Source organism: Diachasma alloeum, unplaced genomic scaffold, assembly GCF_001412515.2.
Source record: "Diachasma alloeum isolate Michigan unplaced genomic scaffold, Dall2.0 Dall_scaffold_00178, whole genome shotgun sequence".
Lineage (NCBI taxonomy): Eukaryota > Metazoa > Arthropoda > Insecta > Hymenoptera > Braconidae > Diachasma > Diachasma alloeum.
In genome coordinates this window covers 1,097,627-1,125,335 of record NW_021680344.1, presented here as the reverse complement: position 1 = coordinate 1,125,335, position 27,709 = coordinate 1,097,627, and the positions used below count along the sequence as shown (strand labels likewise).

Genomic DNA, 27,709 nt, shown 5'->3' with positions numbered 1-27,709 from the left:
TTTTATTATCTCTCTGCGTAAATTGATCATTCTTAAGGTAGCTCTATCCTTCAGCCGGGTTACGCTGCACTTTTGAATATTTTCAGTTTTTCAATTTTTCAACTAAATTGCATGGGAAAAATTTGAAAAATTTCATACTCAGTCAGTATTATCTAAATAAAATTTCGCAAAATATTACTATTTTTTCAAACATTTACTTCCTATAAAAAACTAGGGGGCTACGCCCCCTGCTCGCTACGCTCGCCAACCCCTACATGACTTACATTTGAACTGACGCAATTCAAGCAAAAAAATTTGGTTTGTTAAATATTTTTTTTATCAACTTTTGTTTATTAACTTTTTTTTATTTTTGAGAGTACTAATGAGAATAGTAGTTTTCCATTCAGTAGAATGAAAAATTATTGAGACGTTTTGACAGGAGAAGACTTTGTCCATGGATTAATTGAAAACAAAATGAAACAGCAAAATCCAAAGTCCAGAAGAAAGCCCAGCGGGAGACCTAGAGGGGGAAAAACGAAAATGTGATACTGAATTTCAATCGAATGAAAAAAGAAAAGTGTAATCGGTCTAATCTGATCAATTAAATTCAGTAACGAAGCGGTAAAATGATTTAAGTCGATTTTAGCTTTTGGTCAGTTTTCAATGAATATCTCGGAATGTAAGGCAAATATTAAAATTTTCGTTATAACCTTGTTTGTAGAGCGAATTGAGATTTATGAAAAAGCTCATTATGAAAATTTCGCTATCTCCCTTAGATTCGGAGATATTCCTCGACAAATCAGTAGAGAGCTAAGTCGACTTGAACCGTTTTACCGCTTCGTTACTGAATTATAACACGAATAGAAAATTATTCTTCCCATCAGTACTCCCCATATAAAAAAAAATTGATAAAGAAATTAACAAAAATTTTTGTTTGCTTGAATTGCGTCAAACAGTAATTTTTGACTGTTCCATTTTGCCCCACTCTCCCCTATCTAATGAAAAAAAAATTAGATTCTAATCTTTGATTACAACTGAAATGTTAATATTCACATGAGACACTGGGTTAAATCCTTATTTTTAAACGTTTCCTCTTTGAAAAATCAAAGCGATAATTAAATTGCGAAAAAATTAGGATTCCGAATGTAATCGAGTTTTCTGGAAGTTCTTTACAGTTTTCATTAATCTTTGAATTTACCGTAAGGGTAGAGGTACTTTAACCCTGAATTTTCTGCACAAACCGAAGATTAACAGAAACCTCAAGCATCAATAAACGCATTAAAAATCTGCGTAATTTCTCTCTTCGCAACACATAACACAAGCCTCCCAGGTAGAAGTTTTCGTATCCACCTGAAATCTCAACGACCACGTGACCACCGCCCGAAGCCGCGATTGGTTCACGGTTGACCACGTGCCCTCGCTGAGCCGAGGAAAGCACATGCGCGTACTCAACCCAAAAGGAGTCAGGTGTGTAGAGGCTGTCGTACCAACGCAACAGGTAGCATTTTATTCCGTTACAAGAATTTTGTTCCTTTTATTAAGTAAACTGCGGCCAAACAAGTTTAGTTGAGTTCATTGGCATTAAAATAATCTCTAAATGTCTGCCTCGAGGTGTTTTGCACCCCTGAAAGGCCCATTCACCCGCAAATACCCCCGGAAAACGTAGAAATTAAATTTTCCCTGAATTATCGTTATGTCGCTGAGAAGTGCATTTTCCTCGAGACAGAGCGACTGTTGTGTTCTGCTGTCTCGAGACCCCCAGTCCAGGAGGTGCGCTCAACAGTGAGGGCTGCCGGGAACCGGCTCAAACCTGTCCCCAATGGTCCGTTGAAACACTTTTCGTGCATTCCAACCGAACTTCTTACTCAGCACATTCATTTATCGTTGGCTAACGCGAGTAAATCCGTCAATTACTTCAGTAAAATTATCGTATATCATCAACTATGACGTTTACTAATTACCTCCGCGTGAATGTGTAACCTTGACAGTTGTCTCGACGAGTGAATCGACGGATAATCATCCAAGGTGTGCTCCAATTCGCTCCGTTCGTCTGCAACAATCGCTCGAGAATTAATATTGAAATTAAATAATCGTGACAAATAAATCAGTGAATTAAATCCCCTCGACAGTTTCGAGTCGTTGAATCAATGATAACGAGAGTGAATTCCCGGGAACATGGAGCGGATGCGTGGGAGTCGACGGGCGGAAGATAAACACAGGTAAATTACCCAAGACAAATTCAGAAGTGAAGTGGGAAAACGAAAAATCAGCTTTACGTTTCACTGGATATCTCGGTACAGATGCGACACAGCGAAATTTTCATCGAGACCTTTTTTGCAGCTTTCGTTATGTTCTACAAAAAAGCACTTTACGTAAATTCCCGTATTCCCCTTAGATTTCGAGATATCACGAGAAAACAGATTGTAAAATTGAGGAGATCGATCTCATCTGGCAGCCTTGTAACTGATTTTTTTTTATTTCAAAACGCTCTAATCCACATTCGAGCGAAATAACCGAGTATCCAATGGTCTAACGGCAATCACGCACGACAAAGTTCAATGCAAGATCCCTCGGCGACACCGAGGCAACGGTATTTCCGGTCGTAAATCGTAGATCAGTTCTCAACATTTGGAAACATTAAAAACTTTCACTGTTAATTCTGCATAATTGTCTCCACAGAGAGGGAAATTACCCTTGCACTGTTAAAAATTTCTCGAAATTTTGGGAAAAATGGAGTAATTTTCGTGAGAGTGACATTGAATCCGATTTAGGGGAAAAATGGTGAAGAAATTTCAAGTTTTAGGGATAATTCAAGAAAATTCATGGGTTTTCAATTTTTTCCGAATTTTCATGGAATAATTGAACTGAAATATCGAATATTTTATTGGTTTTATGATAATTCAAAGCAAAAATCAATGGAATATTTGGCTTTTCAATGATAAGATTTCCTGAAATTTTAGTGGAAATTGAATATGATAACAATTTCCGGAATTTGACCCGGAAAATTCAGAGGAAAATTTTCAACAGTGTGCACTGTTAGAAATTTTGTGGAAAATATGGGAGTAATTCTCATGAGAGTGACATTGAATCCGATCTAGGGGAAAAATGGTTAAGAAATTTTAAGTTTTAGGGGGAATTCAAGGAAATTCATGAGTTTTCAGTGGGAGTGAGATGGAAGTTTCACAACTTGATTGAATTTTCAGTGAAATTGAATATTCATAAACAAAATGACATAAATTTTCCATTTTTTCCTGAATTTTCCAGATTTTTCTGAATTTTTACAGAATAATTGAACTGAAAAAGCAAGTATTTCATTGATTTTCTGATGATTCGACGAAAAAAATCAATGGAATATTTGATTTTTCAATGACAAGATTTCCTGAAATTTTATAACTTAATTGAATTTTCACTCTGCTGAAACTGAACACCGTTTGAGAAAAAGTGAAATTTCAGGTTTCACTGAAAATTCAGAAAAACTCCAAAATTTGAAGCAGCATAAAGATGAGAATTCCTTTATTTATTTGAATTTCCAATCTAATATAAATATCAAATTCCAAATTACATTGAATTTTCAGTGAAATCTAAAATTTCATGATTTTTTCCCCCTAAATCGCATTCAGTCACTGTCCTGGAAGCTCAAGAATATATTTACCGGAATTTTCTATTTTTCTATTTATTTTCAGAGAAAAATGGAACTGAAATTTACCGTTTCTTTTTGATTTTTCCACGAAATTCGCAAATTTTAATGACGCAATTCCTTGAAATTTTAGTGGTAATTAAATTCGATAAAAATTTTCAAAGGATGTACCGGAAATTTCAGACCAAAATTTTTAACAATGAATTTTCAATCTTTCCCTGAATTTTTCTGATTTTGCAGAATTTTCACGGAGTGATTGAACTGAAAAATCAAGTACTTAATTGATTTTTAAATCATTCGAATGGAAAAACAGTAGAATATTTGATTTTTCGATGACAAGATCACCCGAAATTTCAGTGGAAAGTGAATACAATAAAGATTTCCGGGATTTGACACGGAAAATTCAAACAAAACTTTTAAACAGGCTGAAAAAAACCGTATCACGAACTTTTAAACTAATTTCCAAGAATTTACGATTCATCATGGACACCCTGTATATGTAAAAGCATTGACCAGTTGCCAGCAGATCTACCGGCTGATATATCCGTGAATGTGTGACTGTGTATGTAGCGGAGAGTCAAGAAGTAGAGGGGGGAAGGGTTAAGAGTCCAGTCTCGAGCGAGACAAACCAATGTCGCGTATCCTTATGCGAAGAGTGTATCCGCAACTAAACACGTACTGTCTACGGTTTATGGTCATGCCCTGTTCACCACTGACGTCACAGAATATTGGGGGATCAATTGGCGGATGAATTGATTCGATCGTGAAGGGGTAAGGCTCAGCCCCTTGTCGATTAAATTTACTCAAAATCCGAGGAAAACGGTTTAATTGCGGAAGCCAAAGACTCGAGGAGCGTTGTTTACAATAAAACAATGCAGTGAAAATGTACCACACACGTTTGAATACACTTGATGGATGGGAATTAGTACTCACTGTTTGTTGAAAGTGCTAGTGAAGCCGAAGTTAAGGACATCCAAGTATTTAGGCTATTCTTATTCTACAGTGAAATGCTTTTGTACTTCTGTAGTCAAACATCAGAGCTTTAAGTCTGAAAAACAAATAGAAATTTTACTTTTGGAGGAAGATTGATGGAATAGTTGAAAAATTGCAATTTTTTTAAAATTACGAGCATTTTTTATAAATAATTCAGTAGTGAAGTGGTAAACCGGTATAAGTCGATTTTGACTATTGCCCAGTTTTCAATGAATATCTCAAAATCTAAAGGAAATAGCAAATTTTTTGTCATAACCTTTTTTGTAGAGCTAATTGAGAGCTACAAAAAAGGAAATTACAACAATTTTGCTATTTCCCTTAGATTTCGAGATATTTATTGAAAACTGGCCAATAGTCAAAATCGACTTATACCGGTTTACCACTTCGCTACTGAATTGTAACGAATTTATTCATATTCACAATTTTACCAGAAATCGATTTTATGCCCAGAAAAATCAGGTTTCCGCAAGTTTAAACAACTTTCATTATTTATTTATGAACAACGAATGTTCAAAGAAATAATAATTCTGTGTAAAATGTGATTTGAATGACGTTGAATATTCAAGATTTCCTTCAAATTTTTCTCATGCAATTTAATTGACAAATTTGATGAGTGAAAATGGCTGAATTTTAACTTAAAAACAGAAATTATTCGAATTAAAAATTAAAATATGAATATCAAAAATGAAATCACGGTGAATTATAAATTAAGAACATAAAAGTACTTTGGCTATTTACTGAAATAAATGCTTGTATACTTTTCTAGTCGAACATCAGAGCTTTCATTTAAGCCCGATTTGACCCTAAGTTTCCGGACATTTTACAATGATTTCATTATTTAAGCTTTGCAGGTCTGAATTTGAATCTCGATATTGAACCGTTAGGAAACATTTTTAAAATCTGAAAAAAAATAGAAAATTTACTTTTGAAGCAAGGTTGAGGAAATAATTGAAAAATTGCAATTTTTGATAATTACGAGCATTTTTTATAAATAATTTATAAACAAATTTTCCACCATAAAAATTATTTATTCGAAATCGTAACAAATTTATTTATATTCGAAATTTTGCCCGAAATCAATCTGATACCGAAAACAAATGGAAAATTTCTCCCGTATTGCATATAGTATAATTATTTTTGGTAATAAATTAGCAATACGCTTCCGAATGGTCATTTTGCACATCATTTTCTGCTATCATGTACAATTCATTGTTTATTTCATTTTATTAAGTTGAATAACATTTCTTTTTAACTACTTCTGTCAGATTTGCAACTTTGTTGAATCTGATCATCATCATTATTCTTATTATCCCTTCCTTCTATACAATTGTCTTTTTTACGCTTCTATCTCTCCCCTCAGCCCTTTGATAAAATGTTGATAGAAGAATTTTATTTATACATACTTGAATGACTTTGAAACATCACATTTGAAGAAACCATCAGGGAGCCCACTTTCAGGGAAATTCATGAAAAATTCGAAATTTTCTACATTCATCATAAAACCAAATCAACCAATCTTTGAACTTCTACTGAATGGCATTAAAATAAATACTTTAAGCTATGATTGAATTCATTTGAAGCATGATATTCAAAGATATCGCCGGAATTCCGATTTTCAAAAAATACAAAATTTTTGTAAATTTTCAAATAAATTAAAATAACGATTATTACTATCGCCTTCATTTTCGAACTTGGTCAAAAGGACATCGAAACAAATTTTTCAAGCTATCATTCAATGAAGAACATTTTATTCTAAGTTACCGTGGGTCCACCGATTTTCGAAAAAATTCGAAAATTAAAAACACTAAACGATGAATTAAATTTTAATTAATTGCGATTAATAGGGCTCAACAATACTCACATTTGAAAACAAAAGATTCAGTTCCATCCATTCATTGGTGAATAATTGAAGAAAAACTTTGGTACATACACACACGCGTACGGACGAGGTCTAAAAATTGCATTTTCGTTGACTCGTAAACAAAAAAGGCACAGTTCGGCCACTCGCGGAATGTAACATCACTGTCAAAAGAGTATATTTCGATACGAGTGAGACGGAATTTGCAGCTCGTGTGATTGGCAGCCCGAGGCTAAGCTGAGGGCAACTTCACATTCGTGAAAATTCCATCTCACTCGTATCAAAATATAATATTTCGGACTTTTTGGATCATACAGGGTTCATATAACCAACATCAACACCAACACTTGTAAATATGGGAAGAGATGTATCAGCTAAGCTGTCCTTTCTCAATAAATAAATGATGATGATAATAATAATAATAATAATAATAATAATAATAATAATAATGGAGAAATGGCCAGGATCCGGATAGCTCAGTAGGGAGAGCACCCGATGCATAATCGGAAGGTTTCGGGTTCAAATCTCGGTCTGGACTATCAATTTTTTTCAGTAAAATTTTCTGGTTATTCATATTGAGAATAATCCCGGTCCCCCTCCTACCTCATCCAAATCCCAACCAACCATTTCCTATGACGTCACAAAGATGTGGAACCCTACATAAATTCCCTTCTTTAATGTTAACAAAAAAAACTCATTATATTTTACTAAAAAGAATTATTATTATTTCAAATAATTGATTTTTCAGTTTTATAATTATTACATTTCATTATTATTATTATTATTATTATTATTATTATTATTATATGTAATAATAATAATAAATCCAAAACTCAAATTTGAACGATTACACAACTTCCATTCGGAAGCAAAAATAAGGTTTCCGAAAGCTTAAGCAATTAAATTGATTTATTTATAAACAAGGAATGTTTACAAAAGTAATATTTCTGTTCAAAATGTAATTTAAATGACGCTGAATATTCAAGATTGTTTTCTCACCCAACTTAATTGACAAATTTGATGATTGAAAATGCTTCAATCTATAGTGTGGTCTGTACCAGACTGTAAAAGATACTCGGCGATCCTTAATAGGAAAAAAGCATAAAGAAAGAGCGAAATCGTGAAAGAGCAGAAAGAAGAAGGGTTTTTTTTCACCTTCGAACAAAAAGGAGGGAACTGTGAGGTGGAAGAGGGAGAGGGAAGACGATGGAATAAGAGGAGGTTTTGTATGAGTAGAGGGAGTTGGTAAGAGAAAAGAAAGAAACGTGTATAGAGGGGAAAGGCACCTCGACGACGCCAGCGGGTTACCAGCGGGGTTTACCCGTGTGCCTGAGATCGGCGTCGGCGGTTGTATTTTCATACACTACCTATTTGGCATTGGTGATATACCTACGCTAGTTTTTTTTAATTTGATCATTTATGGGGTACCCTGTGAACGGCTGTTGCCACAGTCTTTCGAGATTCGTGACGCCCTCGGTTTCCGACGGAACTGACTGAAGAAATCGGTTGCTGGAGGCTTTGAACTCAGGTGAATTGAGTTTTCTGGAAGTCGGGCACCGGTATCAACGATTTACTCTGGATTTTAGTCATTCTGGGAGGGCTGTGCATGGTGAGAGTGCTACGAGGAAGTTCTGGGTGATGACGGTGGAATTTTTAATCGGTGGAGAACATTGGGGAGATGTTACATAACGATTTTTTACGATCGCGGGACTGCTTTAATTAACGGGGGACGGGGGCTTGAAATGGATTGCGTTGTGATTTTAGTTTTAGTGATGTTTATGATTACGATAACAGTGGTCTAACTGTGGGGTCGGTTTACGCTCGCGGGGCTCTGCGTTAATGACGAAATAACGATTTAATGGGTGATAGTGTATTTCTCGGAACAGAACAAAATTTCCGATTTTCAGAACGAAGTTACCGATTTCTGGAAATTGTTAATAGAAAATTTCTCGTGGAATTTCGAGGAAACATCATGATATTTTTAACTGCGAATTATCTGCATGAAAAAAGTGTGAACATTTAGGCAATTATTGTTCAGAATTCAGTATATATTGAAAATTCATTTGAAGGTGATGTTCAACGTTCATAATGATTCAGAACGAAGTTACCGATTTTTTAGAAACTCTGTTAGTAGGAAATTACTCGTGCAATTTCGAGTAAAAATCATGAAATTTTTAACTGCGAATTGTCCGCATAAACAAATGTGCGAACATTCAGGCAATTATTGTTCAGAATTCAGTATATATTGAACATTCATTTGAAGGTGATGTTCAACGTTCATAATGATTCAGAACGAAGTTACCGATTTTTTAGAAACTCTGTTAGTAGGAAATTACTCGTGCAATTTCGAGTCAAAATCATGAAATTTATAACTGCGAATTGTCTGCATGAAAAATTGTGAACATTCAGGCAATTATTGTTCAGAATTCAGTATATATTGAAAATTCATTTGAAGGTGATGTTCAACGTTCATAATGATTCAGAACGAAGTTACCGATTTTTTAGAAACTCTGTTAGTAGGAAATTACTCGTGCAATTTCGAGTCAAAATCATGAAATTTTTAACTGCGAATTGTCTGCATGAGAAATTGTGAACATTCCGGCAATTATTGTTCAGAATTCAGTATATATTGAAAATTCATTTGAAGGTGATGTTCAACTTTCATAATGATTCAGAACGAAGTTACCGATTTTTGGAGAAACTCTGTTAGTAGGAAATTACTCGTGCAATTTCGACTAAAAATCATGAAATTTTTAACTGCGAATTGTCCGCATGAACAAACGTGCGAATATTCAGGCAATTATTGTTCTGAATTCTATATATATTGAAAATTCATTTGAAGGTGATGTTCGATTTTCATAATGATTCGGAATGAAATTATCGATTTTTTAGAAACTCTGTTAGTAGAAAATTACGCGTGGAATTTTGAGTAAAAATCATGAAATTTTTAACTACGAATTATCCGCATGAACAAAAGTGTGAACATTCAGGCAATTATTGTTTTGAATTCAGTATATATTGCAAATTCATTTAAAGGCAATGTTCGATTTTCATAATGAGCTTGAGGATTCAAGTGTCATTCAAATATCCATGGTTCTTTCATATGAAAAACTCATTTGTGTTGGAATCCCAAGATGAGTGAGAAACTCGATTAATTTTTAAATTGAATTCGAGTGCAGAACGTTAAAAATTTGTATTCAGGTGTTATTTAAATTTTAGAAACATTCGAACAGTGCGTGATTCTAGAAGGCATTGTACTGAAAATGGAACTGCTTACTCAAGTTGAAAAGAAAAATATGAGAAATTGAAAATAAAAAATGTACTTATTTCCGGTGGAAAACTATCTTATAGTGAGAATAGGCGAATTTTTTTAATGAAGAATATTAGTGTTCTTAAGGATATGCAAGTATTTTTTGCAGTTGGGTACAGATCACACTATAAATTCAACGATTTTCAATCATCAAATTTATTAATTCAATTGCGTGAAAGACATTTGGAAAAAATCATAAATATTCAGCGTCATTAAAACGACATTTAGCACAGAGTTAGTATTTTTTGAACATTCGTCGTTTATAAATAAAGAATTGAAATTGTTCAAACTTTCGGAAACCTTATTTTTCTAAACATGAAATAGATTTCTGGTAAAATTTTGAATATGAATGAATTTTTTACGATCCCGAACAAATGATTTTTGTGGCTGAAAATTGATTGTTTATAAATTATTTATAGAAAATGCTCGTAATTTTCAAAAATTGTAATTTCTCAATTATTCCCTCAATCTTCTGCCAAAAGTAAGCTCTAATTTTGTTCAGATTTTTCAAACGTTTTCTAACGGTTCAATGTCGACATGCAAATTCAGACCTTCAAAGTCTAAATAATAAAATCATTGTAAAATGTCTGGAAACTTGAGGTCAAATGGGGCTCAATGAAAGCTCTGATGTTCGATAAAAACAGTAGAAAAGCATTTCGCCGAAGAAAAAATAACGAAAGTACTTGGATATCTTTAAACAAAATTGGAGTGAAAATTATTTCTCAAAACGTTAAAGCAAATTTCCTGTTAAAACTTATCAATATTTCTTCAAACCAGAGCACATTGATCTTTATCATCACCTTCCAAAATATCGATAACTTTCGGCATAAAATTCGTTCAAAAATTCCTCAAAACAAGTGGCTTTCCGTTACGCCTTTAAGATCTTTCACATTTCATTCATTGTTTGGTTTCTTTACTCATTAGATTTCAGTACTACAGACTTCTGAAATTTCGAGATTCTTACTGCAAACTGAAGACTATATTTCTCTGCGAAGTTTCCCGGAAAGTAGCAAATATTATTGAGGTTTTCTGTTGCAGTGGTCTTTATGGAGATGGAAATAAGAGAGTTGAAAGTGGCTCAGTCATTGCGTTACCACTCGATGATGTCAGGAAAAATTCACCGATTAATATATTAAAGAGGAGCATACGTCGCGCTTGGACGATCAATGGTACGTTCTCATTATTCAATTGTTATTAATACAATAATAATTGTTATTGGTACTGTTGTTCATATTGGTCTTAATCCAAACCATTTGATCATTTTTTATCATTTGGACATCATAAACTACATCAGCTCGAATCAGCTAATGACCGCAGAGGTCGATAATTACGAGAAAATTTTAACAATCGGTCAAAAACTTCTCCCCAACATTATTCAATTGTAGAACACATTGTATTTACTAATGATATTGCTTCAGGACCACCGGGCAGATGGACTATTTCCCGAAAATCCCCAGCCTTCAGACTTTATCGAAGTCTCCCCTTGAGCAGAAACAATCGCACAAGTGGCGGGGGTAAAATAGAAAATGCTGAGTCCCTGAAGACTGAAATTGAGCGTAAGGTGTTGTCCCTTAAAACAGAATCACTGAACTTGAGAAATAAATCGAATCCTGATGGAAACGAAGACGATAGTGCCCCAGCTCGTGGTACTCTAGCGAAACCGACAGGGAAGAATTTACAGAAATTCATCCCTGAATCGAAAGCCTCGCCGAAATATGGCGAGAGAAAATCGAATATACCGATTTATCGAAGAAATTCAAGGGAGTTTGAGGACATTGGGAGTCCCAGAGAGTCACCGAGACGTTCGCTCATTCCCCAGAGGTACAGAGGGAGTACTGACGACCTGAGGAGGTACAGGGAGGAGGGGAATATCCCCAGTCTCATTCCAAAACTCTCGCAAAAATCTAAGGAGGAGAAAGCCCTGAAGCGAGAAAAATTCGAGGCAAAATCAAGTCCGAATATAAGAAGAGAATTAAGGGAGAGGGAAGACTCCCGTCTGAGATATTCTCCGACGAATTTCCGAAGGACTCCGAAGAGTGAAGAGAATTTACTGCTGCTTAAACCACAACCAGAACCTAGAGAAGATCAAGATCAGGGAAATCTGAAACAAGAAATTGTGGGAGAGATAAAACAGGGGGATTTTGAACTTGAGGAGAAATTTGTTGAGGGCAGGAGTGCTTCTGAAACTTCGAGGATGGCAAATGAGAAGATTGTTATTGACGAGTGCCATGATGTCAAGGATGCCGCGAACGACGAGAAACACGTCTCTGGGGACTCTTCGGAGGACAGGGACTCTGGGGAGGGAGAGAAGTCTTCAGGGGATGTGATGGACACGTCGAATACTTCTACTGCTAGTGATACCGAGACTCAAGGGGCGAACATTGAGGATATTAAAAATGTGCCTGATGCCAATCTGTTTAAGAAGAGTGAGGAAATACAAGTGGTGAGTAGAGAAAGACGGTTAATTAAATTTTATACTTGTTTTTTTTATTTAAAGATATCCAAGTACTTTGCCTATGTTTTTGTTCAGTGAGTTTAGGAGCGTAAAGAAATTAGAAGATCCACTTTTAGAGGACAATTCATAGAACAATTGAATAATCTAAAAAGTGCAATTTTTAAAGATTTCAACAGATTTCAATGAATGTTCTATAAACAATGAATTTCCCACCCTGAAGATAATTTTTTCGAAATTGTAATTGATTTGTCCACAGTCGAAATTTCAAAAGAAAATCGATTTCTTTCATTTTTCGTAATTTATTGTCTTGAAGCGCATCCTTGGCAAAGTAAGTATTTAAAATGATACACTTTTAATGACGCCTTAATAATTCCCATTTTTTCCGCAATTGAACAGACAAATTTAATTATAATTAGGCATTAATTATTAAAAATCTCTAAATCTAAATCGCGTTGCGTTCAAAACAGTCGAAAGTACTTGAATATCCTCAACAATAATTGAAAGATCGAACGGTTAGGCAACTCCACTGGCTTCCACGAACGCGATAATAATATCTGGATGACTCGATTTCAATTTCCAGATTCGCAGAAAGTATTCAAAGGAAGAGTTTTCCAACACTGATGACACAGACGATGCGCCAAATCGTCGCTCCTCCAGCGTAAGTATTGCAAAATCTCCTGCTGAGAAAATAACTGAGAAGAAAATTGAGTAGGCGTATAATTTTGGTTGAAATTACAGCATCTGTCACCGGAAGCCAGCCCCCTCAGCACTCGTTCATCCAGGTACAGTCCACGTGAAAGCGAGAGTGAACCAACGCCTGCATTACCACGAAAAACCCAGAGTGGCGAGTCATCTATATCATCGCAGAGAATAAGAGACGCTATTACGAGAACAAGAAGAGAGTCTAATAGTAGTACGCGGTATGAGAGCAGTGGTAGTGAGAGCATAAGGTGAGAATAAAACGTTTAATAATCTGTGCTGGCTCTTTTTGTAGAGTGTTGAAAAACTACTCTTGAAATTTCAAGTGAAAAAGCTTGAAATTTTTAACAACGAGAAAGTTACATGAAATTTCTGTAGAATTCTTCATTGACGAATCAGTTAATTTCTTGAATATTCAAGTACTTCTCGATTTTCAAGGCAATACGCCACTGAGAAACCTTGAAACCCTGAATTTTCAATCTATTGTAAATTGATGAAAAGTGAATTTTATGTATGATGTTTAATTTTCACGATGAGTTTGAAAATTCAAGTTTTCATTGAAAAATCAATAATTGTTCAACATGAAAAACCCAATTTTCTTGAATTTTCAAGATGAATGAGAAATTTAGTAAACGTTTTCATTTGAAATTGAATTCAAACTCACAACATTGAAAACTCAGATGACATTGTGACTGAAATTTCAAGAAATTTCTAGCAGTGTATTCATCAGAAGAAACTCGAGCAGTGAAAGGGGAACAAGATCAGTGAATTTTGATTGGAAATTAGTTGAAACACGTGGGAAATTAATGTTGTCTTCATATAACAGCTTTTTTGCTAATAAATTTATAATGTGCGTCCGAATGTTCATTTTGCGCGTCATTTTCTTCAAATTATACTATCTATTTTTTCTGAATGGACGCTTTATAATTGTTTAATTTTAAGATTTGGACTTTTTGTGTTATATCGACCCAATATGATCCAAAAAGTCTAAAGATGCCATTTTTAAACCTCGCCCGTACGTATGGGTGTATGTGTGTGATGATGATAACATTCAACTTAGTTGAAAATCTGATGAAATTAGTTAAGGGGAGACCCCGGTGAAATTTGAAAGTCTTCGGTGGATTTGGGGACTTATTGAGTGACTTTAGTTATATGATGGGATATGTTAAAAAGTGGGAAAAATCCCGGACCCAATCGGTTTTGCCGCGTACTTCCATGGAAAACGTCGTTTTTCGTGTTTCTACCTTTAAAACGTTCCTCGTTTCACCGGGGTCCCCCCTTAAAAAGAAAACTTATTCAATTTAATAACACGAAATGAACAATGAATTATACATGATGGGAGGAAATGATATGCAAAATACCCTTTCGGAAGTATATTGCTAATTTATTAGCAAAAGTAGCTATATTATATGCAATATAAAACATTTTTCCATTTGTTTTATTAGTAGCATTGCCCTAAAACTTATAGAATTTTTAATAGAAGTCTAATAGAAATCTAGAATAATTTCCTGTCGAATTCCCAGGGTTTTTCTGCAAAATTTCCTCGTGCGTGATATACAGCTGAGATTCTAATAGAACAATTCAACTTTCTTTGGATGCAGACGCATTCGTCAAAAATTCATTCTGATAACTCATCCTGTTTCGCACTTCACAATTGATTTAAAAAATAGTCTTTCGGACAAATCGGTGCTCGGTGTCTTAACTTCGTAGGAAACGAATAGGATTTGATTCGATTTAATATGAATAATTGTGCAATAACTTCATTTCAGATTAAGTGAATCCGGATTACATGGTTACGTAGACCTCGCCCGCAAAGTCCGATTATTCGACAGCAGTCATTGCTGTCCAGGGGCATCCATTGATGAGCCAATTCAAAGGGACAGTGCCACAAGTGCGGGAGAAGACGAGCCACACGAGGACTTCCTATCCCGTGATCCGGGCAGACTGACTGGAACATCCACCCAGGGAAGAACAATACTCCGTAGACGGAGACAATTCGACGCTCAAGGTACGGAAATTACATTATTTCAGTAGAACCCTTTCTTCCCTGTCTCATTGGCGGATCATTTGGATCGATTATTGAAGCCCCACGTGGCATTTCGTTCCCCTCAGGCTGATTCTGGTGCGGCCAGTGTCGTGTCGCCCAGTGTCGATGAACGTTTCACTCGTTTTATTGTAAACAATTGATAAAAATCACAGCTCTTTTGTAAATCAGCCCAATATTATCAGCAAATTTCATGGATTGTCGGTATTTATCGACCGAATATTGCTGGAATTTTTTCATTAAATTCATTTCATAACAATCGATCAAACGTCAAAATTAATCGAAGCGACAAAATCATGGATTGTCTTCTCAACAATTATAACTCTTAATAACAAAATTAACTTTGAAAAAATTATACTAATCAAAATGTGATTTATCAGAATCGTTTACGTCTCCTCAAGTGAGAAATTAAAATCAATTGATAAAATTCCCAGCGTATTTATAAAGCAGTCCAACATTAACGTAACATTCTGTGGAATTATAGCCCTCAATTGTTGAAAATTTTTAATTAAATCCAGTTCATAGCAATCGATAAATTTCGTAATTAATTGAAGAGGCGAAATCATGGATTGTCTTGGAGACAATGATAACTCTTGATAACAAACGGAATTAAAAAATTAATAATAATAAAAATATTACTTGTCAGAATCGTTGCAATTTTATCAAGTGAAAAACTACAAACAATCGATCAAATTCTCAGCTTATTTATAGAGCAGTCTAACGTTACCGTTAAATTCCACGGATTTCCAGTATTTATAGACTACAATGACTGGAATTTTTTCAACAAATCCATTTCATAACAATCGAGAAATTTCGTAATTAACCAAAGAGACGAAAGCATAGATTTTCTTCGAAACAATTACAACTTTTAATAACAAAATTAATTTTAAAAAACAAATAATAAGAAACGTATGACTTGTCAGAATCGTTTAAATCTCATTAAGTGAAAAACTATAAACCATTGTTAAAATTCTCAGCTTATTTACAAATGAATTGAACATAAACATCAAACTCTATAAATTTTTGGTATTTACAGCCCATAATTCTTGAAAATTTTCGATTAAATCTCGTTCATCGTAATCAATTCTTAATACCGAAATAAAAAAAAACGAATAGTGGTGAAAGTATGACTTGTCAAAATCGTTTAAATCTCATCAAGTAAAAAACTACAAATCATTGATAAAACATTCAACTTATTTATAAATGAATTCAACATAAACAAACTCCACGGATTCCCGGTATTTATAGCCCTAAATTATTTCAAATTTCCCATCAACTCCATTCCATATCAATCAATAAATTTCATTATTAATGAAAGAGCCTACAAAAAAAAAGTTAAACATAAGAATTGTTAGAAAACGTGCGAGGTGAGATGAGCCTCAACAATTGTTAAAATCCTTGACTCCCTCATAAATCAGTCCATCAATAACATTAATTTCCTTGGATATACGGTATTCCGTAAATTATTGAAAATTCTCCACCCAATCTATCTCACAGCAGTCATAATAAATAACTTGATCAATTAAGGAGACGAAATCATGGATGCTCTTCGAGTACTTCAGATTTTCCTCACTGTGATGGTATCAACCTATTTCCTGCTATTTTACATCGGTGCATTTCTCGTCCTGTATTTCTGGCTGACAGACAATTACAACTCTTAACAACAAAATTGAAAAAAATATATAATAAGATCTGTTAGAAGGCGAGTCTCCATAATTAATGAAATTCTCGTCTCATTCATAAACCATTCCACCGATAACATCCAGTTCCACGTATTTTCGGTATTCACAGCCCTTAATTGTTTAAAATTCTTCATTCAATTGACTCTAAAGAGACGAAATCATGGATGCCCTCCGAGTACTTCAGCTTCTCCTGACTGTGATGGTATCCACATACTTCCTGCTATTTTATATCGGTGCATTCGTCGTCTTCTATTTCTGGTTAACAGACAATTACAACTCTTAACACAAAAATTGGCAAAAAGGGGAACAACGAGAATTGTTGGATTCGTTAAAATTTCATGGAGTGAAAACCAAACCCATAGACAAATCAATGGTCCACTCTGGTGCACCGAGTACTACACAAATGTGTATAAACCACCCGAGGTGAGGCAGACCCAAGCGGAGAGTGCTATAGGTATATAATAATGCCAACGTCCACTGTTTCACTCCACAATCCGCCCACCTGTAAATGTACACACCGGGTGTCTCAAAACAATCCCTCCCACAAATTTCTCGGCAAGAATTCCTGTTGAAAGATTACATGAATGGCTTTCAGTATGAAGATGTTCAAAAGATCATTCAGTACCAACTGCAATATTTTATTTTTATCAAACAATTTCTCTGGGTGTCAAATATTTGTTCACTGAATCAAATTATGGAGAACGGAGAGGGGATGAAATTATTTTGGATACGTATTTTTTTTTAATTACGAGTAATCGAGAAGTTATAGCCAATTGAAGGAATATCTGCATTACAGTGGTTACTCCTTAACATTTTAGCCTCTGGGGCCAGAATTCAAGGAATTAAATATTCGGGAAGCCCTTACTCTTCCATTGAAGGCGGAGCTGGGAAAGAAATAAACAGAGAGGATGAATCTACCTGTTTCACTCTCGCATGTTGAGAGTAATTTTACTGCGCAGTCCCGTCGCGCAGAGGGACACACAGATTTAGCCAAACACATTTACGTTGTCGATGGTGGGGGAAGTCAACTTCTTCGACGGAAATGTTAGGGAACCGAAATGCTAGGGAGTAACCACTGTAATGGGGACATTTTTCATCGCTCACCTATCAATCACCCACCCCAATCATTTCACCTATCAATTTCTTTTTGTTTTAAGATATCCAAGTACTTTGACTATTTTTCCTTCAGTGAAATGCTTTTCTACTTTTGAAGTCACACATCAGGACTTTCATTCGAGCCCCATTTGACAATTTACAATGATTTCATATTCTTTAAATTTTGCAGGTCTGAATTTGAATCTCAGTATTGAACTGTTAGAAAACATTGTAAAAATCTGAAAAAAAATTAGAGTTTACCTTTGAAAAAAGATTGATAAAATAATTTTAAAAATTGCAATTTTTGAAAAGTACGGGCTTTTTCTATAAACAATTTATAAACAATCAATTTTCCACCATAAAAATCATTTGTTCGGAATCGTAACAAATTTATTCATATTCACAATTTGATCAGAAATCTATTTCAAGCCTAAAAGAATAAGGTTTCCGAAAGTTTAAACAATTTCAATTATTTATTTAGGAATAATTAAGGTTTTAAAAAAATAATAATTCTGCGCAAAATGTAATATGAATGACGCTGAATATTCGTGATTTTTCCTAATTTTTCTCACGTAATTTAACTCTAGTTTGGTCACTATAAAAGGGAAACGCCGCAGAAGGTCGATTTTTTTTTTCTTACCATTGACTGGCTGAGCGGAAAAATCCTAAAAAATTGGAATGCGTCAATTCAAGTGTCTAGAAAATTATAATATTTTTTAAAATTATTTATATCCACAATTCCTGAAGAAAAAAAATTATTTCTAACAGACGGGCAATTTTTTCCTATGTTAAATGAAATTGCCCGTTGTGCGACGTTGCCGAAGTCTCGCTAAACGCGCCCGGGCAGTATAGAGTGAATTCGGCAACGCTCGGGCCTAAATAACACGGCGGCAATTCCTTGCGGAGGTGACCAGTCGCAAGTTCTCATATGGTGACCAACTAGGGTTAATTGACAAATTTGATGATTGAAAATGGTTGAATCTATAGTGTGATCTATACCAAAATGTAGAAGATACTTGGATATCCTTAAACATGATTTTCAGTTGTGTTTTTATTCACATCAAATGGATATTTTTTTAAATATAAACCATTGTTGTCTTAATCCAAATGAACACGTTAATATTAATTAGAATTTAAATAATTGTTTAACCCCTCACGTATGGGGTCGGTGCAGTGCATCGACCCATGAAAATATGAATGATTCTCTTTAAAATTGATTATTTTCAAAACTATGGAATTTAACTCAACCAAATGAATAACAACGAAAGAAGGAATGTAGCTTCAACTACATATCGGTTTCATAATTTTCCGTTGATTAGAAGTTATTACATTCTAGTTGTATCGAGCGTACTCTACGCTTGGAAGCAAAAGGGCTCCGTCCGTGAGGGGTTAAATGACGAAGGAATTAATTTATCAACATTTTCGTTCGTTTTCATATTCATTGATAAGAAAAAATTCACGGGCAACCAAAATTCGATAAAATACTATCTTTCTGAAAAAATGAATGAGATTTGTCGAGTGATGAAAGAAATGATCAGATAGTGGTTCTCGCTTTATATCTACATATCAACATGTTTTTTTAAAATTCAATTTGATTTATTTAGTCACATCTACATCAAGATAATTAGCGGCTGTACAAAAGAAAATACAGAAAAAAAAGAATAGAGTAAACGCAAATAAAGTGCATGCAAAGCCCGAAAAAATAGATAGAATCATAAAGAAAAATATAATTATCAAAAAAAGTGTCTAATATTTTGTCATCTCCATTAACAAAAAATTCATGCAAAAGTCCAATCGTACAAAAGAAAACATGAAGAAACGAATGAATGTCATCGTGAGCTGAAGAAATTAATGAGATTATTAACCTCTCCCGAAACAATTCCCTTTAAAAGTCAACTAAAAAAACACCCTATATAAATGTTTCGTCCGAATGAATCGAGGCACCGGGCAAGACGATGGGTAAGCGAGCAGCCGGCTGGTTCCGGCCGCGCACACACCGCTACCTAACAACGCCAGTGTATACTCCAACTTCTTTTTTTAAAATACAACTCAGTCAGTTGAGCACATAGAGACACTCAGGTGTGTCGTTTGCTTTTTTACTCTTTCTCCCAAAACGAGGCCGAATAATTAAAAAAATATATATCACTGGCGTCTTGCTCCAGGAGTTCATAGTCCCAGAAGGTTCACGTGATAGAGTCATTAGCCAAATACTCAACGAGAATAATATAATTGTAACAGGTTCCCGTAGACGAGGGAGATCGCACGCCAGAACCTGCTGCAGTGAGGAATTCTCGAGCCTCCAGGCAGGACGTCAATGCAGTCCGTCCCAGGGGCAGATTCAAACACATGGACAGGATCAGCTCAATCCCGATTATCGACGTTTAGTGTTTATCAGTTCGGACTCGTCGTCGGGGAGGGAGGAGGATGACGCTGATAGCAGTTGCTCTGGCTCGTCTTACTTGAATGGCTTGCCGAGGGGCAGTCATGCACAGGGACTCGAGGATTGCGACTGGGATTACTTTGAGAGTGGCACTTTACCTCTGCCAACTAGTTTGAGTGATGGTATTAATATTGACGGGATTACCAACGTCAGTGGAAATACCAGGGGTATCATTAGAGACTGGAGCTGCTGCCCTGGGAGAGGATCTGCTGCTTGCTCGGTTTGTCCATTTATTTTTGTATCATTTATTACCCGTTTTATTATGCCTTTTTTCTCTTCAGATTCGATATTTATTTTTTCTTTTAATTGTTTATAATCATTCTCATTGCAAAATGCTATACAATTCAATTCTTTCTAGAATGCACTTTAGAGTGTGAATTTATGGATATTCCGTTCTTATTCCTATGCTCACCGAATAAGATTTTAATTGTAATTACAATTCAATTCCGTCTAGAACGCACTTTAGAGTGTGAATTTCTGGAATTTAATATTTGTTGATACTCTGGTTATAGTGCGTGCCTACACTGTTATCAATTTCTAGTTCTAGTGTTGTTTATCTCATCAATATAATTCCGTGCTTAGAATGTTGTTATCTCGTAGTTTCAGCACCAAATTAAGAATTAAAACTTAATTTGGAATATTGAGTCACAGCTTCTTTTTATTCATATCAGAAATTTTGTATTTTGATATTAATATTATTTGTTCAAAGTGAAAAAATCGATCATCATTCTCACTATATTGCATTCAGACTCTCCTGTCCTTAACGTCAAAAATGTGAGATAATCTCATAATTCTAGCTATTAATTCTAATCAACTTTGTCCGACGAAAACCGCAGTAAACGCAATATTAAGGAAGTAGAATTATTCTATTTTTCTCAGATCTAAACGATTTGGATAATTATGATCCATTTATTCATGTTTCATTGAATGGTATTCAATTCTCTCTTATTTGTTAAGGGGAAACTACTATGAGTTTGATAAGTCGCAGGTTATTGGAGGGAGATTTCTCATGCATTGAAGATCGATTATACATGTCTAAAAACGAATGATTAAGGCAAAAAAAAATTGTTTATTATTCGTTTGCCCGACAAACGCTTAAAACGTTAAAAATAGTCCAGGGCCTCTAGTTTTTGAGTTACAGAGGCTTTTCTTTCAACATTTTTGAAAAATTGTGTACCTTAACAATTACGAATTAATTTTTTGAAATTCGACTCCCACACTGTTGATTTCGTTTTGTTTAATAGAACAATTTGCACCATTCATGTAAAATAGGCAGAAAAATTGTCCTTAAAATGTTTAAAAAATATTCTCGATTCTTTCAGAAATATTTTTCAAGCTATTTTACATGAATGGTGCAATTTATTTAAAAAATTCTGTTAATTTTGTTATTTATTTTTAAAATATTACGAAATTAGCGGTGCAGGAGTTGAAATTAAAAGAACTAATCCATAATTGTTACTACACACATTTCTTCAAAAATTTTAAAACAAAAATCTCTGTAGTTAAAAAATTAGAGGCCCTCGACTATTTTTAACATTTTAAACATCTGCGATGCAAACGAGCAATAAACAATTAATTTTTTCGCACTAATTGTGTGTTTTTAGGCATATATAATCAATCTCCAATATATGAGAAATCTCTCGTCAATATCCCGCGACTGTTAAAACTCTCAGTATTCTCCTCTTAAAAAAAACCTGAAATAATTTTTTACAGGCTTGCGGAGGTTCCACAAGTGCGAACGTTCTCCCGGTGCCAGTCCCGATCCCCGTCCCTGTGCCCTACCCCGTCCCGATCCCCGCGGCCCTCTGGAACGGCGATTTCGCAGCAGCCGCCTCATCAATGATCACCGGAAATGCAACCCCGGAGGGAACTCTGCGTCTCCGGGGTGACCCGACAGCGCCCTGGTTCTCCTGGCACCCAAGGTTCACCCACCCCCTCGATGGTGCCGTTCAACGAGGCTCGCGAATCCCCAGCGGAGGCTTCGACCCCTCGATCTTCACCTTCAGACCCGACGGCCTGTCCCTAGGTCAATTCGAGAACATCAGGCAGGGGAGCCTGACCGAAGCAGCCGCCTCCAAAGAAGAAAGAACCGATGAAAAATCAAGCGTCAATAAAAATCAACTGTCTGACAGCCAGTCTCCATTCAAAGATCAGAGCTCTACTAAATCCGACTCACCGCAGGGTCTCTCTGAGGCTTGTAAATCAGAGAATCACGAGTCAGAGGACCCATTCGTCCCCGAGAAAGAAAAGGGAGAAGACCCCGAAGACAAAGAATCGAGAAAAGGCTTCCGCCTCTCCCACGACGACTCCGGCAGTTCCTCAGGGCGATCCTCAGCGGACAGCAGTGATCTCGACGAATCCGCGTCCCACCACTTCTCCCGAGTCTTCGTGGTAAACGACGACTCCCTGACAAGCGACAATGACATGGAGGAGATCGACGAGAACGACGAGGCAGAGAGCCAAGACCAAGAATCCGGTATGACCCTGAAACGAGTGGTTCCCCTGTCAGACGAGGAGCAATCGGTGGTTCTGCGTAGAATAAGACTCATCGATAAAGACTTGGACTGTGAAAAGACGTCGGGCGATTCAGAGACGTCGGGCGAGTGGATAACGTCCAGAGATCTAGATCATGACGATAAAAACCCCCCGAGAAACGACGGTGAAATATACCTCGCGGACTCGATCGATTACTCAGATAGCAATCACGTTCAGCTGAGATCGATTAGAAACATAAACCCCGAGTTATTGCAACCAGCAGTGTATTCCCTGAACAGCAATCAGAGCAGCGAGAGTGTTAAATCGAGTTTAATTAAACCAGAAGATCAACCGGAAGAGAAATCCTGGGATTCTACAGTCATGCCAGACTCTCTAGAAGTGGCAAACACGAGCCTAATTCATTCACACTGTTCGCTCGACGCAGCCCCGATAACCCACGATAATTTATCAACACCAAGTGACAAGGTATCAGCGACCACCTGCAAATCCCAGGGGCCTGAGGCCTGTTCCAAAGAATCTAAATTAAATTCAAGCACTGAGAGCAGTGAAACCAACACCAGTGAATTCAGCAGCGACGAGTTGCATGAGTACGATGTTACGAGCTATGTGAAGTCACCAGAACGTTTCGTGGAAAAATTATTGAACAAAGGTGCCAGAACACCTGATGAATTCGTGCACAAGGCAACACCATTTCCAAAACGCTCTAGACGAATGCCCAATAGTGAAGCACTGGGTCCAACTGAAGACCCCAAAGCCCCCGAAAACTTCACTGAGGAGAAACTCGTTACTAATGAATCAGAGATAATTGAGAGTGGTGTATTGACTCGTAATGATGAGTCCAGAGATACGGAATTAAATTTAAACGACGATTACGTGAAGCCACTAGAATTGGTGCACAAGACAACACCATTTTCAAAACGCCCCGGACGAATGCCCGATAATGAAGCCCTTGAAAATTTCACTGAGGAGAAACTCGTCCCTAATGAATCAGGGATAATTGAGAGTGGTGTATCGACTCGTAATAATGAGTCAAAAGGCTCGGAATTAAATTTAAGCGACGAGTTTCACGACTGCGATGTTACGAGCTACGTGAAGCCAGCAGAACGTTTCGTGGAAAAATTGTTGAACAAAGGTGCCAGAGCACCTGATGAATTCGTGCACAAGACAACACCATTTCCAAAATACCCTAGACGAATGCCCAGTAATGAAGCTCTGGGTTCACCTGAAGACCCCAAAGCCCTTGAACATTTCACTGAGGAGAAACTCGTCCCTAATGAATCAGGGATAATTGAGAGTGGTGTATCGACTCGTAATGATGACTCGAGAGATACGGAATTAAACTTGTCGTGTGAGTCGGACATGCGTGAGGGTAACGTTACAGTGAGAGGCGAGAAAACCGATGGTGTACAGGTGGGAGATAGCGAGGACGTTGATTGCGAGTGTAGTAGTAGTAGTGGGGAAAGAACGGCGGAGCGGGGTAAGTCACGGTATCGTTCAGTCGAGCGACGCCCGCCCACTCGTAAAGAGAATGGAGAATTTTCACCGACATTTACATCGTCCTCACACCAGCCCGTTAAAACGACTAATTTTGGTTCCTGCAATAAGTACAAGAGTCTCGTTATGATAACACAGGGTACGTATCAGCCAGTCAGTGTTATAACTAGTGACACAACGACACTGCTGGAGCCCGATGATACGCAGACGCCCCAGGGATTGGCTGGCTACTACCATCTGGCGTTGGAGGCTGTCACAGACACACCGAGAAGTGGACAGGGGCCTAGACGCCCCTTGATGGTTAAGAGACTGTGTGCAAATACTCAGGAGCAGGAGATCGACAGTGGACTGAGTGTGGGGAGTGCTAGTGAGAGCGACGATGTGCAATCTGTTAAGAATACGTTGAATTTTAATGTTAAGAACGATAATGAGGAGAAAGAGAAAACGGAAAATTCCGGGAATAGGGGTGTGAATAGTTCCAGTGGGGTTGTTATACTCGAGGAGGGACTGGCTGATGATGACTCTTGGGTGGAGGAGGTGTCACACGACGAGGATGAGCAGAGTGCAACAGCCACTGAGGAGAGCTCTGAGGACGAGTGCAATAATCTTGGGGACAGGGAGGAGGAGTTGAGGGGGTATCATCGACAGGCCATTGACTTCACACTTCACACGATTGTCGAGGAGTCGTGTGAGGAGAGTGAGGCTGAACCGAGCTTGGGCTCGGGGAATTTCAGGAAAAGACAGAGGCCACCTTCCACCTCGGAATTGGAGAAGTACTTTTTCTTCGGTCTCGGTGGTGACGTCAGTTCTGGCGGTTGTAATTCAGGAAGAGAGGTGGACAGTCTCTCTGAGACATCATCGATTTATTCCGAAGGTCTTGAGTCACTGGGACAGGATGAGGTCAAAGAGAAGGGAAGTGATTTTTCGAATTCATCGAGATTGGAGAAGTATTTTCTATCGGAGTTTCTGGGCTTCGATCAGGACAGGAGGGACTCTGATGGGTCAGTGGGGAGTGACTCTGAGGGGCGACCCAGTCCTGAGGCGCAGAGGAGAAAGCGATTGGTGAGAGCAAGGGGCACTGGCAGATCTCACAGTTCATCTTTAGACAATTTGCTAGCTCTCACCCAGAGCTCGCAGAATTTAACCTCGCAGAATTCACTTCAGGACTTGAGTATGAATCAGGACTCCCAGGAGACGCAGTCCGAGGGGTCGTCCACTGAGACCGATGGGGCTGAGGACGCTCAGACCCCGGTTTTCGGGACTGACGGACAATTCGACACGGTGAAACGAAAGAAGAAGAAACCGAGGACTTTGGGAACTCAGAGCCCACGAGTCGTCGAAGACAGGAGCAATAAGAGTCCCGAGCCACGTGAATCATCGTTTGCAAAGTCCTCTGAAACCCTCACCAACGATTTGGAACAGCTGATACACTCCGACGACGAGAGATCGAAAACACCTCAACCAGAGCTCAACAGTTTCCCTTCCTCCTCCACGTCCACTTCATCGTCATCGTCGAGTCCAGACAGTGAATCCAATTTTGGTGACACTCGAGGCAAGCAGCAGTCGAGGGACTCTGGCTTCGTTGGAAGTTGCGATGATCTCCTGCAGCACCGAAAGTCCCCCACAGACCCCAAATTTGATGGATCCAAGGACTCCACGAGTCAAACCAAGAAGGAATCAGGGGCAAAGGCTGATTTATCCCAAGCACAGAATGGTCTTCCCCCCACTGGCAACCCCTCACTGTCTCGAAAGGACAGCTTCAACAACTGGTCCAGCGACGAGGAGACAAACCTCATGATGTCGAAGATGCGCCAGTTCTTCAAAACAATGGTAGCCAACTCAAACGTCCAGCCAGCGACCCCTGCGAGCAATTCTACTGGCCCCTCCCCAGTGCCAAGTCCCAGATTATCAGGCTGCCCATCCTCAAAGTCGAGAATGTGCCCCCAGAACCGAACGAAGCCACCGCAGCTAGTTTACTTCGAGAACGAGTTAACGAGACTGATGAAAACAGTTCCAGGGATCAGAGACGAACAAGTGAGGGAGATTGTCGAGTACCTGAGCTCCGAGGACACCTGGTCGGACTCCTACGACAGCTCAGACTACACGAGCTCCGATTTGGAAGGGGCAAGTGGCAGAAGATCCGCTCTCCAGGAGCAAATATCCCAGAGTTGTCAGCAGATAATCTCCAAATTCGACATGACCTCAGACACCCCCGAGAAGGCGAAAGAGTCCTCGGAGAACCCCCTGAAGCCGCAGTCGTCGGTGGGTCGAGACACAGCCTTCGTCTACCAGAAGCTCGTGCAGAGCTTCACGAAGATGACGGGTGACGGTGTGTCGTCGGACGCCTCGTCGACCCCTCACAGCAGTCCCCCCCTGATCGCCAAGGTGATGCACCACATCGGCTCACGACTGGTGGCGCTGATGCACGAGGTCTCCGAGGGCACGTCGACAGTCCAACCCCATCCGAATTGGCGTCGCTACTCCCAGCACCACAGAACCCCCTCATCCGCGTCGACAACCGAGGACGACGAGTCGACGTCTGACTCGACAGTCCCCAGTCACTTTCAACTGCCAAGATCAAAGTCCCACGATCCTCTGCTGCTGATAAACGGGCATCCGACAGCAGCGACCGGGCAGGAGGGCGAGGAGAGGGAGGCGAGTGATTACGAGAGGTTCTCATGGCGTGGCAGCTTTGAGTCAGCCCTGATGGCTGCTGATTCGAGAACAAAATTGAGTCTCCTCGCTTGTTCTGGGGATGTCAATGCCAGTGCGAGTGCAAGTGCTTTGGCAATGGCTGCTAAGAGAAGAAGTGCTGGGGATCTGCTGTTCAATCCCAAGAGTTTCTCGAGGGAACAATTGGACAGGGTGAGAAGTTGTGGGTCCATTGGTGGGGGCAATGGCATCGGTGGGGGCGTGAGTGTTGGGGGCTCCATCGAGGAGAAGATCTGGAGCAATAGGAGATCTTCAGTGCCTGACGCCAATACCAGAGGGGAGTCTGGGGCCTCTGCTGGGGACGAGGACACTGAGGACGAGCTGGAGTACACGGGGGACCCCAGGGCCACTACTCTGCCCAGGGGAATGCAGGTGACCACCAGTGGCAATGCTGCCACCAACTCGTTACCGAGGCTGCCAGCCTCCAGTGCAACTGGTGGGGCCAGCATGATGGCTAATACGGCCATGCACAAGGCACACAGCATGTATCATTTTCTGCCACAACACACGAATGTCAAGTCTGCGAGGTACAGACCCCCGGGCTTTGCCAGGAATTCGTTGAGCAATTCGGCTGCTGGCGCTGGGACCGTTGGACCGAAGCGGGCGTTCAGCGCCCCGGGACTGCAGATACCAGGGTCACAGGCTGCTGGAAAGAGAGAGTCTTCTAGGTCGCGCAGACAACAAGCCATTTCGCTCGCGCCAGGTAAATTTATTTTAGGTGATGGTAATCAGGTGGTTCTCGGTATCTGGAGATCTTCAAGGGCGTGGGTTTAATCACGGGCTTGGCGGATTCATTGAGTGCTTGATGGGCGGGG

At 38.3% G+C, this 27,709-nt stretch overlaps 1 protein-coding gene across 1 annotated transcript in view; it reads left to right on the top strand.

Annotated features, from left to right (window-relative positions):
• The first annotated feature begins 2,144 nt into the window (after nt 1–2,144).
• Nucleotides 2,145–27,709, top strand: part of LOC107039850 — a 33,021-nt gene continuing 7,456 nt past the window's right edge. Inside the window, exons 1-8 of the mRNA XM_015259693.1 lie at nt 2,145–2,198; nt 10,816–10,946; nt 11,196–12,220; nt 12,813–12,890; nt 12,971–13,182; nt 14,701–14,939; nt 19,991–20,412; nt 21,906–27,597. Of these exons, the coding sequence (XP_015115179.1) occupies nt 2,155–2,198; nt 10,816–10,946; nt 11,196–12,220; nt 12,813–12,890; nt 12,971–13,182; nt 14,701–14,939; nt 19,991–20,412; nt 21,906–27,597 (7,843 nt within the window). The 5' untranslated portion in view covers nt 2,145–2,154. The remainder of the gene's footprint in view (nt 2,199–10,815; nt 10,947–11,195; nt 12,221–12,812; nt 12,891–12,970; nt 13,183–14,700; nt 14,940–19,990; nt 20,413–21,905; nt 27,598–27,709) is intronic.